The 16572-nt window shown below is 45.6% G+C and overlaps 8 protein-coding genes across 8 annotated transcripts; 2 read left to right on the forward strand and 6 right to left on the reverse strand.

Annotated features, from left to right (window-relative positions):
• Positions 1–342: 342 nt before the first annotated feature.
• N7466_007866 (DHHC family palmitoyltransferase) lies at positions 343–1684 on the forward strand (the record flags this gene model as incomplete). The annotated part of the gene is made up of 3 exons (XM_057167255.1): positions 343–431; positions 492–645; positions 704–1684. 3 exons carry the CDS (start codon positions 343–345, stop codon positions 1682–1684), a joined length of 1224 nt encoding a protein of 407 aa, XP_057020296.1.
• Positions 1685–2482: 798 nt separating this feature from the next.
• On the reverse strand, positions 2483–2695 carry N7466_007867 (uncharacterized protein; the record flags this gene model as incomplete). Its single annotated transcript, XM_057167256.1, has 1 exon — positions 2483–2695. The coding sequence occupies one exon, from the start codon at positions 2693–2695 to the stop codon at positions 2483–2485; it is 213 nt and encodes a 70-aa protein (XP_057020297.1).
• A 1740-nt stretch (positions 2696–4435) lies between these two features.
• On the reverse strand, positions 4436–6308 carry N7466_007868 (Zn(II)2Cys6 transcription factor domain-containing protein; the record flags this gene model as incomplete). Its single annotated transcript, XM_057167257.1, has 4 exons — positions 4436–5317; positions 5385–5564; positions 5617–6134; positions 6188–6308. The coding sequence occupies 4 exons, from the start codon at positions 6306–6308 to the stop codon at positions 4436–4438; spliced, it is 1701 nt and encodes a 566-aa protein (XP_057020298.1).
• A 1678-nt stretch (positions 6309–7986) lies between these two features.
• N7466_007869 (RTA1 domain-containing protein) lies at positions 7987–9041 on the forward strand (the record flags this gene model as incomplete). The annotated part of the gene is made up of 4 exons (XM_057167258.1): positions 7987–8002; positions 8059–8437; positions 8488–8728; positions 8787–9041. 4 exons carry the CDS (start codon positions 7987–7989, stop codon positions 9039–9041), a joined length of 891 nt encoding a protein of 296 aa, XP_057020299.1.
• Positions 9042–9508: 467 nt separating this feature from the next.
• N7466_007870 (tellurite-resistance/dicarboxylate transporter family protein) lies at positions 9509–10690 on the reverse strand (the record flags this gene model as incomplete). The annotated part of the gene is made up of 1 exon (XM_057167259.1): positions 9509–10690. One exon carries the CDS (start codon positions 10688–10690, stop codon positions 9509–9511), a length of 1182 nt encoding a protein of 393 aa, XP_057020300.1.
• Positions 10691–12136: 1446 nt separating this feature from the next.
• Positions 12137–12716, reverse strand: N7466_007871 (uncharacterized protein; the record flags this gene model as incomplete). Its single annotated transcript, XM_057167260.1, has 2 exons — positions 12137–12498; positions 12560–12716. 2 exons carry the CDS (start codon positions 12714–12716, stop codon positions 12137–12139), a joined length of 519 nt encoding a protein of 172 aa, XP_057020301.1.
• A 14-nt stretch (positions 12717–12730) lies between these two features.
• On the reverse strand, positions 12731–13941 carry N7466_007872 (uncharacterized protein; the record flags this gene model as incomplete). The annotated part of the gene is made up of 2 exons (XM_057167261.1): positions 12731–13108; positions 13204–13941. 2 exons carry the CDS (start codon positions 13939–13941, stop codon positions 12731–12733), a joined length of 1116 nt encoding a protein of 371 aa, XP_057020302.1.
• A 901-nt stretch (positions 13942–14842) lies between these two features.
• On the reverse strand, positions 14843–15979 carry N7466_007873 (uncharacterized protein; the record flags this gene model as incomplete). The annotated part of the gene is made up of 1 exon (XM_057167262.1): positions 14843–15979. The coding sequence occupies one exon, from the start codon at positions 15977–15979 to the stop codon at positions 14843–14845; it is 1137 nt and encodes a 378-aa protein (XP_057020303.1).
• Between the last annotated feature and the right edge of the window lie 593 nt (positions 15980–16572).

Genomic DNA, 16572 nt, shown 5'->3' on the forward strand with positions numbered 1-16572 from the left:
AGCTGAAGCTGGTGATTCCGAAGAAGCAAAGTTCAAGTTCACTTTCAAATAATGCTGTCAACGTCGGGGATGTGAAAGCCAGGAAGCATTTGGCGGCTCGCGTTTCGCGGCGTTTGTGACGGATTCACGTGACAGCTGTTCTTGACTTGGTTCACGAGTCACGACTCGCGGCGGTAACAGTGAACACCGACATTCTTACAAGACAGAGCGGGGATAAGTTTAGGGCGCGCAAAAACAATGAAAACGCGATAATAAATTAGGCATTTCTCCTTTTAATTGGCTCGAGGCTTCTCGAGCTAACCATCGGGGCCCAGGGACCTACCAGTCTGATCGGGCGCTACAATGGGGGTCATCCGCACTATCGCGCTGACTGTTCTGAGTATCTCCGTGTTTGTTTTTATTGCACTTTTTGGTCGACTGCCAGCATTCAGGTGAGCACTGAACCCCAAGTTATTGAGTTTACCTACGACTTATCATCCTGTTCTGTGAAGGAAAACGCCGATCGCCTTTTTGCACCGAATCGTGTGGCTACATATTCCCAACGGGGTTGCCTTTCTTGATTCCCGCCTATTTGATGGCCGTATTGTACGAGCATGGACCCAGTCAGGTAGCTATATGTGGAATGAAAATCACCCAGTGATCCTGGTCAGCAACCGATATCGAACCATACTAGCGATTGTTTATTTCTAACACTGCAGTTCAGATCTTTTTTGTGGGCCTTCTCGCCATAGGGGAAATTGTCTTCCTTCCGCCGGCATGGCCTCGCATGTCGGGTGCTCATAAACTGTGGGTTCCCATGGTTGTCGTTGTTCCTTATGTACTGCTGTACAAATGTGTGACGACCAAGTCATTCGTCACACTCGACAATCATGATCAAGAGATGAAGCGGTATCCATTTGATCGAGTGCTCTTCCATCCGGGGCATCGTTGTCGCACTTGTGATTTGCCTAAACCGCCGCGCAGCAAGCATTGCAATATATGCAAGGGCTGTGTTTCTCGACATGACCACCACTGTGTCTGGTTGATGAATTGCGTCGGGGCCAACAACTACGTCTATTTTATGTCGCTTCTACTATCCTTGACAGTGTTGTTGGTGTATGGAACCTTTCTTGGTTATCAACTACTAAGCCAGACTCTTGAGACACGGGTGACAGCGGAGGGAAAAGCAGCCATGCAAGCCTGGACGATGTACTTTCATATTTGGGCATTTGTAATCACCGCCGACTACAAGATTGGCACTGTCACGTTATTGATGCTAATGACGGCACCGCTGGCCGCTGCCTTCTTGATCTATCATAGCTACCTGGTTTGGGCGGGTACCACAACCAATGAAAGTGCCAAATGGTCGGATTTAAAAGACGACGTCGAGGATGGATTTGTGTTCAAAGCCAAAAGAAGCCAAATCGAGAATGCACCGCCCTACACGGATTTGGGCGATGAGCCTTGGCCCATACAAAGTGACCAGATTTTGGTCACGGATGACGATCCACCAATGGAAGGTTACATGCTGGCGGCGGATTCAAACCGTGTCTATTATAACAAGGGTGGAGAGGTACCTATTGATGCACAGTGGAGACCAGTCCTAAACATGAACGATGTGGATAACATCTATGACATTGGATTTTGGGGTAATTTCAAGGACGCTATGGGGATGTCGGTGCGGCGGAAGACTTCAAGTATTTAGACAGGATAATGTCTGACAAGTCTTGGCTTTCCTTCAAGTGCTTCAAGTGTTCAATGTTTGCGTTTTAGTGCTCGATTCCCGCCACCTCAAAACATACTGTCAAGTGATTTTCTTCTCTTTTCTCATTCAAATGTGGACCGGCACATGTGCACTACTAGTATGTATATAATATACCAGCTGACATATGTATATCCCAAGTAAAAGAAACCAAGTAAAAATTTTAGCCATATAATCCCCTCCCGATTCCCCGCTCAAGTCCCCTCTCAAGTCTATTTTACTATGTAGTTTACACATGTGCATACTATGCATAACCATGTATGATTTATATACACTTCTTTCTCAACAATAATATCAATACCTTAGTTATTAAGAAAAGGGGGTACGTGGACGGAAATACCACGATTTGTTATTGGCTAGTACATCAACCTTTTTGACATGCGCTACCAGCACTTGAGTGTCTGTGCGTGCCTGTGCGAGGTTTTATACAGCCCCTCCAGATGTCGTTTCCCCTCGTAATCGACAACGACTTTCCCGCCTTTCTTCTCCCTGCACGTTGTAAATAACGCAAGTTCGCAATTGATCCAGATCACCTTTGAAGTTCCTGAGCTCCGCCAACCCCCTTTCCCTATGTGACTCGCGAATGGACCGGCTCCGCCCACGGGGGCTACGTCCGCGACCTGTTCCCCGAACCAACCGAGACTGTCTTCCTACTCCACGAGTCCCTACGACGACCAGCAGGTGCTGCCCTCATTCAGATGCAAAGTGGGAAGCTGGCCCTGCCGGCGTACTTGTCAACCATCACTGCTTGACGTGAAGAGGCGGTAGTTCAGGCGCTCGAACGCGGAGCCCCTGATTGGAACCCCTGACTGCCATCACGGTGAGCAAGGCGAGATACACACGCAGCATATCCTGCTGACGTGCGCACGCTTTACCGAGCTCAGGGCTGAGATCCTCGGCCCGAACCGAGCCCCCTGGGACTGGACGCGATGGCTGACAACCCCAAAGCAGCATCTTTCATGCTCGGAACGCGCCTACTCAGCCAGTTCAGCTACTCTCCAGAGACGTTCTATAACACAGTCGACTCAGGGGCCACGGGTGTGGCTTGAAAGCACACCCCCTTGGAGTACTTGCGGGCCTCAAGATACCATTATTCCCACCCCCTTATACTGTTTTCGGTCGTTCGAGGATATTCAATGTTAAGATTTATCGAAGTCGAGAATTATGCGCGGTTGGGTACCATAGGGAATACCCCCGACGCCCTGGATCTGTTACTGTTGGTTAATCGAGCATATCCAGCCAAAAGCCTGACAGGACCATCAATGGCCTTAAAAAAAAACAAAAAAAAAAACACAGAGGGCAATGGTCAGTCCGGCCACAAACCCCGTCACGGAAAAAAAAAAGTCCTTGAAGAATAGTCGATGTCGCCGATATAAGTCCAGGTTAAACAGCCGCAGATCGACATTGCCTGCCAAAAAGTCCGATGGAGGAACCGAAAGTTTCTTGCAGGATGATTTGGAAATTTTACACCGGTTTGATAATCCCAAGACATATACACCAAGCCCTGCGGAAGTTCTGAAAGCAATCAAAATAGCGTACGCTAGATTGTACCCCACTCACAGAGGACCATAATAGATGACTACTCAAAGATTGTCTGGCCTTGCTTCTGCAGTGACTTCTGGACGTTCCATAGCAATTCCCGAATCTCATGGATAAAACCTCCATATTCTCTTCCACCGCAACCACATCACCTTCTATTACCAAAAGTTCTGCCAGTCAGAATACCATGCAAAGTGCTGCAAATGACGTTGTAAAGAGGCGGATACAATCTTCCTCTCCGGACAACCACCGGCCCCTGGATTACCCGTCGTCCCATGGCCATCACTTGTTTATGAGGTCGAATTGTCTGAGTCCCGCCCCCAGCTACGGACTCCCAATGATGGTACTCCAACTCCGGTCATAATACACAACTTGTGGTTCTCATCTCAGCAAAGCCTAATCATGACGCTGAGATTGAGACATGAACCCCTGTTGTTAACCAGAGATCTGGCTTCAACGGCAGGAATCGAAGTGACTATATCCTGGTCTGTACACAATCAGTCGGGCTGTGTCCGGTGATGATATCGAACTAAATTTCTCATGATTAATGAGACGGCCACCACAAAATCTGCAGGAACGAAATTTGCATCTCACTGCGACGCAGATAAGCAGCATCTCTCAATAGTATGTGGTTGAAACTATTATGTTTCTTGGAGAATATATTCGCTGACTGGCTCACTCTAGTCATAATCAGCCGCTTGAATGACTGCTGCGATGGATGTAGCTGTCTACACTCTGACCCGTCGCCACTTGCCTATCGACACCTAAAGACACATTTCTAGATGAACAAGAAATAAACTCATGCGTATGAGGCGGCAACCACTGACATCAAAAACGTACTACAGTGCCATGTGAACGGACCTACCAATTTGGCCCAGGCAAATAAATAAAAAGATATTTCTAAATAATTAGAAATTGTTATAATATTGATAGAAATTATTGCTTTGACTTGACCTGATACAAACTCATATTCTTATTGTCTGTTATGATCCATAGACTCGGAATATTTTCTAAATTTGCCACTAATAAAACATTTCATGTGTTTACTTACGTTTAGCCAGATTGGATGAGTAGATAATTCATATCTTGTGTTTCGTAAATTAATCATTATCCCGAATGCTTAGCTCGATTCAGGACCGATGTATGGAGGAACTCTTACCACTGTAACAGTTTTCTCCGTACAGTCGCTGAATCCATGGTTGCCGAATGGCTAAAATATACTATCGCACTGGGCTGGTCGACATCAAATACGGGCAAGAAATGTGACAACCGCGCCGAAGCGGGCACATCTGTATAGCTTGCCACGGCAATTAGCCCCTCCTCCTCAATATCGATCCATTTTTCTGCAATGGTTGCAACAAGGGAACTATTCCAAATTCCTTCCTGGATAGCAGCGGTGCGAAGAACACGAACAGCACGCCGTCGGATGTGCGGGTCGCGGCATCGTGCGGCGACGTTAAACATGGCTGCGATAATGTTGAGATCGAGAGAAAAGGTCTTTGGCGATAACGGAGACGGCAACGAGGACGTAGAAGAAGAAGCATAACAGGGTACGATTGACTCGCCTAGGGATACCATCTGTTCGAAAAAGGGACAGTACTTGTCCCACTTAACATGGTCGCCTGCCTCAAGTCCGCCCGTGGGCTGGGAGACATCGAGCATGATAAAGCAGTCAATATGGCGCAGCTGGAGGACTGCGGCCCCGCGGCGCTCACGGTCCGTGAGAAAGTTTCCGCGCTCGAGTAGGAATTCATCTAGCGCGGTTGACCATCGCGTTAGCAAGGAGAGCGAGTTATCGCGCAGACTGACGGTTGCGGGAGTGATTTCGTTGTCAAATTCTGCGGCACTGCTCTCAGGTAGTGATTCTGCCTCAATATTTAGGTCCTCCAGCTCCGCACTGCGCTGCCGGTAGTAGTATGCGTATATCTCGAGCATCTCGCGTGCGTCGGCCAAGGAATGGAACACGACGGGTTGATTCAAGTCAATGGCTACCTCAGGCCAGAGGTTCAAACGTGTTGCACTGACTTTATGGTTTGTCTGTATCGAAATTTATTTAGAATATTCTATGGGAATATGGGGGTATGGATAGGAGGGACATCCGTACCACAGCCGTCTGTGCCTGGAGACGCGTGAAAAGACCACACAGGATGTTCATTGGTACATATGGTGTGCGCCATGAGCTCAAGCCTGTAAAAGATCTGGATGTGTTGGTTCGAAGCTCACCGAGGATCTTTAGTCCGCTGGTGATATGGGCAATGGCCGAACCGTAATGGCCGCGCATGGCCTATAGCTTGGCTAGTACGCATCGCTCGACAGCAGACATGGCAAAAACGCACCTCAAAACAAACAAATAGCAGACACGAGATCAGACACACGTCAATGGGCTGAGAGCTGTCCAGTGAGGGCATTAAACAGCGCATGGCGCGCATGTACTGGCGCAAGGCAAAGGGGTTGCGGATAGCGAGAGCGCTGGAGGCAAAGGGAGGTCCTGTATCGTACTCGAAATGCTCATGCAATGAGCCTAGAGCAACTATGACATGGCGAATGGCCGGCTCGTGGTGTGCAGACTGCAATAGCAGGCGTTCCCAGAATGCGCACTCAAAGTCGCCAGCCAGCTGCGGAGCGGTCTTCAGCAGGAAGAATTGGAAAGACTGGCGCTCCTGGTCGCAGGAAAACAGGTCAAAGGATGGAATGCTGCACGGTTGGGTGATGACCGTCTCGGTGAATGGGCTTAGTCGCTCGATTGCTTGGATAGGAGTGGTAGATGTCAGCTCGTTATAACCATCGCAGACGCGGCCTGTTGAGGTGCATCGCCGACAGGCCGGTCGCTCCTCGCCACACTTCACCCGTCGTTCTATCCGTCTCGGTCAGTAAACATTTGACAAATCTTGAAAAGTTCAACTTTACTCCTGCATACAGTCAGCAAGGGTATTTCCAGGATATGGGGGACGGACTTGCAGGTTATGCAGCCGGTACGCGTCTTGGGCTGAAAGGCACGCTTCCGGTCTTCCGAAGCGACTCGGGGCATTATTCAAGCGATGCCCGATGTGGTGGAAGTGATTTGGACGGAGATTGAGTGGGGGGAAATGGAGGACGTTGGAGTGTGGGGGTCAAGCGACTTTGTTAGCGATAATATGGGTCATCATTGATCAATACGGATGTTGAAGTTGGTTCCACTCCGTACGCAACTGAACGCCTTATCGGCTTCTCTTCGGACTAGTCTCAGGCTTCAGCATTTCAAACTTGAATGTTTCGGGTTAACTAGCAAGTATCTAAGCCATAACAGATTGAATCTCAATACTCACCAGATTCATTCTAGATCTGAATTATCTGGTTGATCAAGACCACAGAAATACAATTACAATGAAACATTGAAGTGCAAAACAACCTCATTGATCCATATTTGAACCACCGGGTATGGCGGCCGATAGAGGCCACCTCTAGGTCACATCTCAATTTCAATTTCTAACTTCACCGCCCTGTTTCCTGCCTGTATTTATATTTATCATACATAGGAATATCTTAAGGGATTTGATCTAAATACGGGTCACTTTTAGAATAGACTTGAGAATAGACTTGAGAATAGACTTGAGAATAGACTTGAGAATAGACTTGAGAATAGACTTGAGAATAGACTTGAGAATAGACTTAAGAACGGATTATATGACTAGGATCTCAGCCTCTCTTTCTTGCCAATGAATTTGGAATTACTCGTAACATTGAATTTACTTTCTGCTGGAAAGTTGAAATTGGGATGTGAGTCATCATGTGACCTAGGGGTGGCCTCTATCGGCCGCCGCATAACGTAATCGGTAAGCGGATGGCCAGTGTAAGTAGGCGGCCAACCTCAAAACACATAGTAAATATGATAAATTACAACTTCATTTCTCAACCAAAAAAAATCAAACTCAGTTCAATTTTATAGTTTGAGCTATTAGCCATATCTCCAGTGACATCCAGAATTTTGGGCCCCTTAAACGAAGTATTCGTCGTGTTTACCAAAAATACATTGTATTTTTCGTCAAATGTTGTAAAATTAGTATATTTAAGCTGCCAGAAATTGGGTTACTTTAAAACTGGCCAGGTCCATCTGAAGATAGATATTCAATAACACCCTATGATATGGATCTAGTCTGACTTGTTGTGGTTGAGAAATGAAGTTGAAATTTATCATATTTACTATGTGTTTTGAGGTTGGCCGCCCACTTACACTGGCCATCCGCTTACCGATTACGTTACTGGGTTGATCCGTCGGGTACGATGGATGACTAACACTTACATTTGAACGTTGAACATTTCACCAGTTGACAATTTGACAATTTGACTCTTGATAACCTTGGAATAGCGTCCTTGTTGCTAAGTTTGATTATGGATTCCCATATAGTATACAAACTTGCAAAAAAAAACCCCCCCTTCATCATAGCTAAAATAAGAGGTTGAGAGACATCTGGAGAATCTCACTACATTTTCAATGATCTGATTCACTGTCCGTACGAGCGGGCCAATCGGAATCGCTCCTCGAGACTATGAGGGATCCAGTCTCGTATGGACAATCACAGCCACAACAATGAAATCCTTTTACCAGGCAGCGATATTCGGCTGAGATGGGATATAAGATGAACAATATACCTCGTTGATCATGGTTTATAGCCCCCTATCAAATCAGGCACAATTGAAAGTCCTCATTTTTGGGCAATACTGCCATCATGACGCAATGCAAAGGTACGCCTTAGGTCTCCACATGTCTTTCTAATAGCACAATGGCTCATAAAGAATAGCTTTGACGACTCCTGATACCATGTGGAACTTCTGTCCCTCAATTGGCGCAGCATACCTTTTCATCGTGCTCTTTGGCCTGACAACAGTCGCCCACGTCGTGCAGGCGGCCCTGCACCGCAAGCTCTACTGCTGGGTGATCGCCATATCTGGAATGATCCAGACAATAACTTATATCTTTCGTGTGCTAAGCATCCTTAATCCAGCTAGCTATGAAGAATATGCCGCATGGTTCGTGCTGATTCTCGTCGCGCCGCTGTGGACCAACGCTTTCGTTTATATGATCATGGGGCGGATGGTATGGAATTTCACTGATGATGCACAAATTCTACGTTTGCGACCATGGCGATTTGGTCTAATCTTCGTCATTCTTGACATAATGCATGTACTGAATCTCTTCTATTTTGACACCCAGGCTAACCATGACATAGCGCGTTTATTGTTCAGGTATACGGGGCGGCGCAGGCGGCTGGCAACAATGTATCGTATAGCACGGAGATGACAGGCTTGCACATTTACATGGCTGGTGTGGGAATCCAGCAGTTCTTTGTCCTCGTCTTTGTCATCTACGCAATTTCTTTCCACCGCAAGATTCTCCGACAGCAGCGCCCGGATCGGAAAAAGGCCTTACTCCTTCTCTATATACTTTATGCATGTCTTGCTTTGATCACGGTAAGCCAAATCTCACAACCTTAGCTTGGAATATTTTGAAAATAGACTAACAACTTAGATGCGTATCGTCTTCCGTCTATCTGAATACTCCCAAGGTCTTGACAGCCGGTTACCCCTCCATGAGGCGTATCAGTACTGCCTAGACTCATTGCCCATGCTTTTAGCACTTGTAATGGTCAACGCCGTGCACCCCGGGCGTATAATGCCGGGCAAGGATGCCGACATACCGAGCCGCAAGGAACGAAAGAAGTTGAATATTCTTAATAAGCCAGGAGTCCTGGGAGATGACGTGATATGTCTTGAACACTGCTAGAAAACTTGAATGCATGTAAATAGTTGATACATAATATATGTACTCAGCAAGTCCAGTCGCATGTACAACATTGAATGTCATAATGCCTTTTATTTTTCTAAGGTTATGGCTTGCAAGTTGACGTTGGACCTGGAAGGTTGAGTGTGCATAAGATCACATGTGCACTATATATTAATGTTAATGTTGAGTGCCTAGTTGTGGGACTTGATATCTGATCACTTCAATGTTCCAGATGTCATTTGAAACATTCAAATAGAAGATCAAATTGATCAGCTTGAGAGAACTAGTGCTTGCATGTGAGCGGAAAGATACCGCTTCTTTCTTCTCTATATAAGTGACATAATATACATGTTTCCTCCCCATATTCAAACAAATGACAGTAAAATGACAGAAACACAGTACTGATTTTGAAGATGGATCTTCAAATTCTAGCCATCAATATTCTTCACATCGAACGGAGCCTTCTGTCATGACAGATCGTCTTCCTTTCCGATCTTAATGTCTTCCGGCCATAACATCTGACGTCTGGCAACAGCAACTATCGTGGCACCTCCCACACCCAACCACATAATGACTTGTACTACTGTCAGAACCGACGTGACCCACAAGACAGCTGGCGACTGCAAAACCTGACCGATGCTGATTGTTGCAATGATAAATCCCGTGTTGGGGAATACCATACCCCAATAAACGACGGACATGGGAGGAGCTCCTTCACCCCCAAAAATTCTGGTAGATGCCAGAACACTAACAACAGCGATGCAAAGATGAAAAAAAGCCATAGTCCAAATAAATATCGCAAAGAATGTGGCAATCACTAGTACAATATCACCGGTGCTGACAAGGACATTTCCAGCGGACTGGGAAGCCATGTATGATATGATGTATTGATCCGGGAATACTTTGACAGCCTCCTTGGCCATTCCAATCAATGCAAGAGCAGTGAAACTCCACGGTCCGACAGCAATGAACATTTGTGGACGTTTAGGTAGCTCCGGAAGACCATGTTTCGCAAGGAAATACTGGTATTCGGCATATATAAGGCAAGACATGATGAACCCGAAACCTTGCAGTGTGACTCCACCGATGAGGATGGGTAGAGCTTGGTCTCGTGGTTGGTTTGCAGCAATAGACGATGCAATCGTGCCGGAAAGCATTGCAGGAAAAGAGGGCAGGAGTTGAGCGATTGGGAAAGGTTGGCGCTTGGCCATAGCGAGGTGGTACAGATACCAGTTGTGGAATATCGCTAAGAGGGTGGCACATGCGACGTAGATCCAAAAGATAATCCGAAGGGCAACCTGGAGCCAGGGGCCACAGGAGTCGGTTCCATAGCTCTCTGCTCCGAGGATGATGGTCGCGATAGCTAGCAGGCAAGTGGGCGCGTAATAGCTTTCATTGCCATCTCTGAATGACTCCTTGAGGGCAGACCGTTTGGAAAGGAAGCGGAGGACCATGCAGAAGGTGATCGCAAGAAAGAAGGCCAAGTTGAAAACGTAGATAATTTTTCCAATGATCTCAAGTCCGGTGAATTGGTGAGGTGTCCGGTAGAGGAGAACAGCGATACCTCCAGTAGCCATGGACATTGAGTACCAGCCCCATTTGATCTGACATAGTCTCTCGTTGAGGGTGACTCTATTGTCAATGTTCATATTGGCTAATGTGGGAGGTTGTGACTCGTGAGATTCATAATCGCAACGAAGGTTTGGAAAAAATTCGCCGCATATGCAAAAAAAGGGTATCAACGTGGATCACATAGTGGATCACCAAATGACCAAGTTTGAATATCAGGTCGATCAAGTTTGTTGGACGAGGTAGGTTGCGTGCTCGTTCAATGATATCCACTGGGTAAAACCCACAAGGCACAAAATTTGTTGCGTTTCGGCATGCCGAGCTCGGGATCTTTCCGATCGTGATCTACACCTGAAGCTTAATTAGGCTTGTACTCCGAACCTTGTTTTACAGTATGTGTGAGATTATTGATCGACCGTTGCAAATACCAACCTTTTCTTGACATGGAATTAGAATTGAATACTTTTGTGAGATACACAAGAGTTTGACTAGCTATTCATATGGGCATTAAAACACTATAAGCAAAATAAACCTTGGAACCTTCCGAAGTTGGAAATAATTTCATTTCTACTAGGTATCGGTCTCCAAATTTCCAAATACTGGTTTGCCTCAAATATGCCGAAGTGTTTCCGATTTCCTAAAGATCTCGGCAAATTACCTAGGTGGTATAGTGTAGTATGTACAGAATTATACATTCCAGTGGTCAGTACATTGGAGTATGCGGATTTAATAGTCTCCACTTATGCACACATTGAACCCACTATTCATTGTCTGGAATGAGGTTTGTACATTGCCTCTGCTTGAGTTCCTGCACGGCATCCTGAATAACGTTCTTCGAGAGTTCCACGCTTGATTGGCATGCGTAGCAGATTTTTATGAAAATGGGCTAGCTTGGCATTCATACATAGGAAGTTCGGTGAATTATAACATCTAAAGTACCTATCGTTCAAGTATCAGGTGCTGGGCGGCCCTTCAATGTTCCCTTCAACATTGACATCGCAAATATTTGGCTAGTTAGGGAGAGGATCCATCAACTCCAGGGCTCAACACCAATGCCAAGACATCAATCCTTGGAAGGTGTAAAATTTCAACAGTTTCTTGGAAGACTTTTCAGTATGTGTTGTCCGTGCTACTGTTTTCTCTATTTCTAGGCATACATATATCTATGTATAACCGATGTCAAATGGCAAAGAGAAATCGTTTAGATCCGTCGAATTCCAAAGTCAATCATCCATGCACATGTGGACTCCGAGGTCAAGCCACGCGACTGGAAATATCAATTGGGGACATTTGGAAGGGAGAGCCCTGGAGTTCATAATTACTAACATGCAAACACTGACCCCTAATGGACAAAACCTTTTAAAGTTGGAGGTAAGTCACGATTTTAAATGTTCCAAATGTTTCAAAGTTCAAATGTTTTCGAGACTCGTTTGATCTATTGTCGGTTAGTATTTGGGTCCAATATTGTAACTCATAGGCATTGAAAAAAAGCTCTACTTGAACACACCATCTACCATTTCATGAGATTAATCTTCGTTCTTCTCTTCCGTATCGCCCTCAAGCTTAACATCGGTCACTAGGAAGTTCCCTATGAAACACAGACAGATCAAGGGTACAAGAGTAATGAAAACGACTCGGAACCCAGCCATATTTGCATCTAGCACCCGAGGATCATTTGATGGCGGATTCAATCTCTCATCACTCGGTGTATGTTTAGACAAGTCTGTGGATGCGAATTTATTGTACAAAGCCGTATGTGTGGCAGCACGCTGCGCCGCAGTTGAGATGGCAATGCCGAAAACAGCGCCCAATGAACGCAACAAGTTGCGAGTACATGTGGCTACTGCCCTATCTTCAGTTCTTGCGAGTGCTTGAACTGCGACCAATCCTTGTTCAAAAAAAAAGTCAATATACTGCTTTCTTCATTGTATCTGAGAAAGTTATGTTACCTGGTTGATGCGTAAAGCCAACGCCCGAACCTTCGATAGCAAGGACGACGACATAAACTACGATATGAGTATTGCGGTCAAATAGCAGTCGCAGACCTGCTCCGCATGACCACAGAAAAAGTCCAATTCGCAGCACAGGTGTGAATCTAAATATCATGAGCAAGCAGAATATCAGGAGAAATTAATGCCTTTGACAAACCTAGCGAATCGACTCATCAAAATTCCGGATATTGCCCCCGCAATGCTTTGTCCCAGAACATATGGTAAAGTTAAAATGGCACTCTTAAGGGGTGAAAAGCCCAAAAGTTGTTGAAAGAAGAGAGGCATAAAGTATTGCGTGGATTGCCACACATAGTCGTGCAGGACACCAGTTATTAGCATGACTGTCAGAGATCTTTGCCTGAACAAGTTCAAGGGCATTATGGGGAGTACGGCGAATCGCGCCTGTACTATAAGAAAGGTCACGATGGAGATAGCTCCAATGACCAACAAGGTAATTATAAAGCCGCTGTTCCAAGGCCAAGAACTTCCACCAGAGCTTATTGGGATCTGGGTTAACAGGGTTAGTATTATCTGGGATTAAGATTTGAGAACGAAGCAGGAAGGTTCGCCTATGGAATGGATGTGGTTCACGAATCACATACCAAGAGAAAAGTAATCCCCATAGTAGACAGCAAAACTCCAAACCAATCGATTTGTTTCACTTTTCGTCGCCAGCTTTCTCCGACTTTTTCCAATGGCAACAGCAAAAGGAGAAAAAACACAGATATCAAAGCAAGAATAGATGGGACCCAAAAGGTCCATCTCCAACCATGAGGTCCTTTCTGTATTAGGCTGGCTGCAAGAAAAGGGCCAGTTACCGCTCCTCCTCCAATGGAGATACTCACAAATCCCTGGTATTTTCCTCGCTCTTTCAGACTCACTAAATCGCTGATGATGATCGAGACCAGTGAGCTTATGCCCCCTGCCCCAATCCCGCTTATTGCGCGCGACACATAAAGCCACGCTGGGGTTTTCGCCCAACCCGACAGGAAGTTGCCAAGCATAATACAGGCAACAGAGACAAGGAGAACCGGCTTCCGCCCAGATATATCGGAGATGCGACCATATAAAGGCTGAAATATCGCCTGCCCGAGGAGAAAAGCAGTGCCAGCCCAAGTGATCGTTGTCCCTGCCGACAAGGCATTTGAAACTGTAGCGAGCGCTGTCGTTGTGGCATTCATATCCAGATATGATATGAAATAGCAAAAGCAAAGACAAACATAGGAAGCCACCAGACGAGGGAATGAAAGCCTTAGTGTCTGATCGTCTAGGGCAGTGAGCCTATTTGGTGAGGTAGAGCTGGACACCCCCTTTTCGGTAATCAACATCAGGCTCGTCATATGGATCAAATGAGGTTATGGATCGAGGATATTCTAGAAGCCCACATCTGAAAATCAATTGTGTTCAAATGTTTTAGGGGTCTGGACATTTGAACTTTCTTTACTGAAAGTCCCTCCATATTTTGTCAATTGAGCATATTGGGACCGTGCAACGTTGAAGAGTTACTTCAAAAATGCTACCAGCCCTCCAAACAAGAAATTCTTCAGCGGACCTTCAGAGGACTCGGTCTTTTCTTTTTCTTTTCTTTTTTTCTTTTCTTTTTCTTTTGCTCGACTGGATCGTTAGTAACATCTTGGAGTTCAAATTCAAAACGATTTAACTGGGGTGAGACAAAGTGGATCGGAGTCGTCTATGTCGTCCCGACTCCCGATGATTGGTTACGGCCCAAGAGTTCCCAGGTGCCGAGTCCTGCACTCAAGTGCTGATTTGGACTAGCGCAGGGCCCTTTCTATTTACGAACGTTGACTTTATTTTGTCCCTTCTATTTCAATCTTGTATCGGCATTCGGAGACTATAGTATTGTATTTCCGTATGCATGTGGTGCTTGTGTAGCATTTAAGCTTGAACTAATAGACCGAATACCACTGTATAATCAATTTGATGCGATATGATTATGAATCGCATAGATGCCTAATGTACGCTGCCATGGTCACAGTGCGGATTCGGGTCCAACATTCAAAGGTTCACAAGGATATTTTGCAAGACCTCGTATACACACTGTACGGTTTCTGGATTCTTCTCAAATCAATCCAGTGTGAACCTTTCCAACATTGAACCTTCCTATGGAAATACCTGGGTACTAATTCGGGAATCGGTAATAATATTGGAACATGAAAAGATAAAATTTCATATTGCTGGTGAACAAATTTGAAAAGACAAAAAAAGTATCCACATGCAGATCTAGACTGTCGCTACCTGGATCGCATTGATACCTAACAATCGCTTCACTGGAATAATCCGCGCATCAGCCTCGCATCCAGACTGAGTTCCTAGAGCTAGTTCTTCAACAGTCGCTCCCATGTTCTCAATGGCGCCCTTCTGTGCAGCAACAAGAAATTGCTTCACTTCTTCGTTCTTTCCATTTTCAAAATCCCGATCGAGTAAGATTCGCAGGAGGCAGCCGTAGTTTTGAGCTTCAAGGCATGCCTTTGCTTCTTCATCCTTGAGAAATAAGCCCGGACTCTCAGCCAGCAAAGTCTGCGCAATAATCTCAATTGCTTGGATCTTTGCGCGCATCAGATGATTGGCATAGATTATGATATTTGCGCCGGCATCAACGAGGCTTGTGCGTGGTGTAGTGCTGTAAGTAGTTGGGACTACTACAAGAGGCATTGTGCTGTTCTTTTCGCGGAATCGTCTCATGAAGCTCACTACCTCAGAGGAACTATGGCTTTTGCTGTGAATCATGATGGCATCCACACCTGCTTCAGTATAAATCACAGCACGGGACAGTGCATCCTCAAGGGACTTTTGGATAGAGGCAGAGTCTTCGGTTGGATCATTTTTCTTTATGCGGACGTTGAAAGACTCGATCCTAGCTGTCACCATCAACTCGCTTCCAATCGCACATTTCCTAAAGGCTTGGATTCTTTTGGAAAACTCCAACGGATCTGCTTGCAACTGTGATCCGTCCGCGGATAATAGTGAATTGACCTTTTCTCCTGGGGCGTTCAGATCTTTATCTTCAATTATCACCATTGAGATCCCAGCATTGACCAGGACAGTCACAAGAGCTGGGATGTTCTCAATATCACCACCGCTGTCGGCATCGAAAGCTGCACAGAGAAGACGTTCGTTTGTGGAGTTGGATTTGACCTTTGCCGCCTCCAAAATTGCTCGATGGAGAGGAGATATAAGTTCCGTGTCTGGAACCCCCAAGTAGGTAGTTTGAGTGAGGCCACTAATCCATACACCTTCAAAGTAGTGATCATCTCCACCAGCATTCCGAATGACTTCTGTAGAAAATCCATCGTGCGCTTCTATCAAGCGGATCACGCCATTGTGTTGTCTCAGAGCGGACCGAATTGACACAGACATCGCGTCAAGTCGTTCCAAACGGGGCGGCCAAAGCAAGTGACAAGTCTAGATAGAGAGGAAGATCAGTCGATGTAAAAGAGAGTTCTCGTGATTGGGGAACATTGAAAAGGCCAATATTATTTCTTTCTGGTGTTTGAGCCAGAGCTTTTTCTGGGGATTCACACTAGTAATCCTTGATCAATCGTAAATAGAATGCTTAATGAGCATAATAAGGGAGTGACCATAAGGAAATAGGAAAGATGAGAGGGATAGAAGGTGACAAACCAGGAAGAGGACCGTGTATATCAGTTAACAGATGAATTCAATGTTTGATAGTTGGCAAGTAACGTTTGTCAAACAGAAGCAAGCAACAGAGGAGTAGGAGAAGGAAGAAAGAACGGAAAGAAGCACTTGAGGAGAAGGTATGAAATTTCCGGGAATGAAACCTTCTTCAAAAATTGATCTACGCTAGTAAATATAGTATCATGTATACTACTACTATACATATAATATATATCACATGCATGGTAAAGCTCTTGAAGCCGTTGAAGGTGTAAGTTGGTGGTCATCACACACGTCACGTGCGAATATACTTCTTCTACTCATTTATCGGC

Source organism: Penicillium verhagenii (genome assembly GCF_028828195.1).
Source record: "Penicillium verhagenii strain IBT 33310 chromosome Unknown utg000007l_segment0_segment0, whole genome shotgun sequence".
Taxonomy (NCBI): Eukaryota; Fungi; Ascomycota; class Eurotiomycetes; order Eurotiales; family Aspergillaceae; genus Penicillium; species Penicillium verhagenii.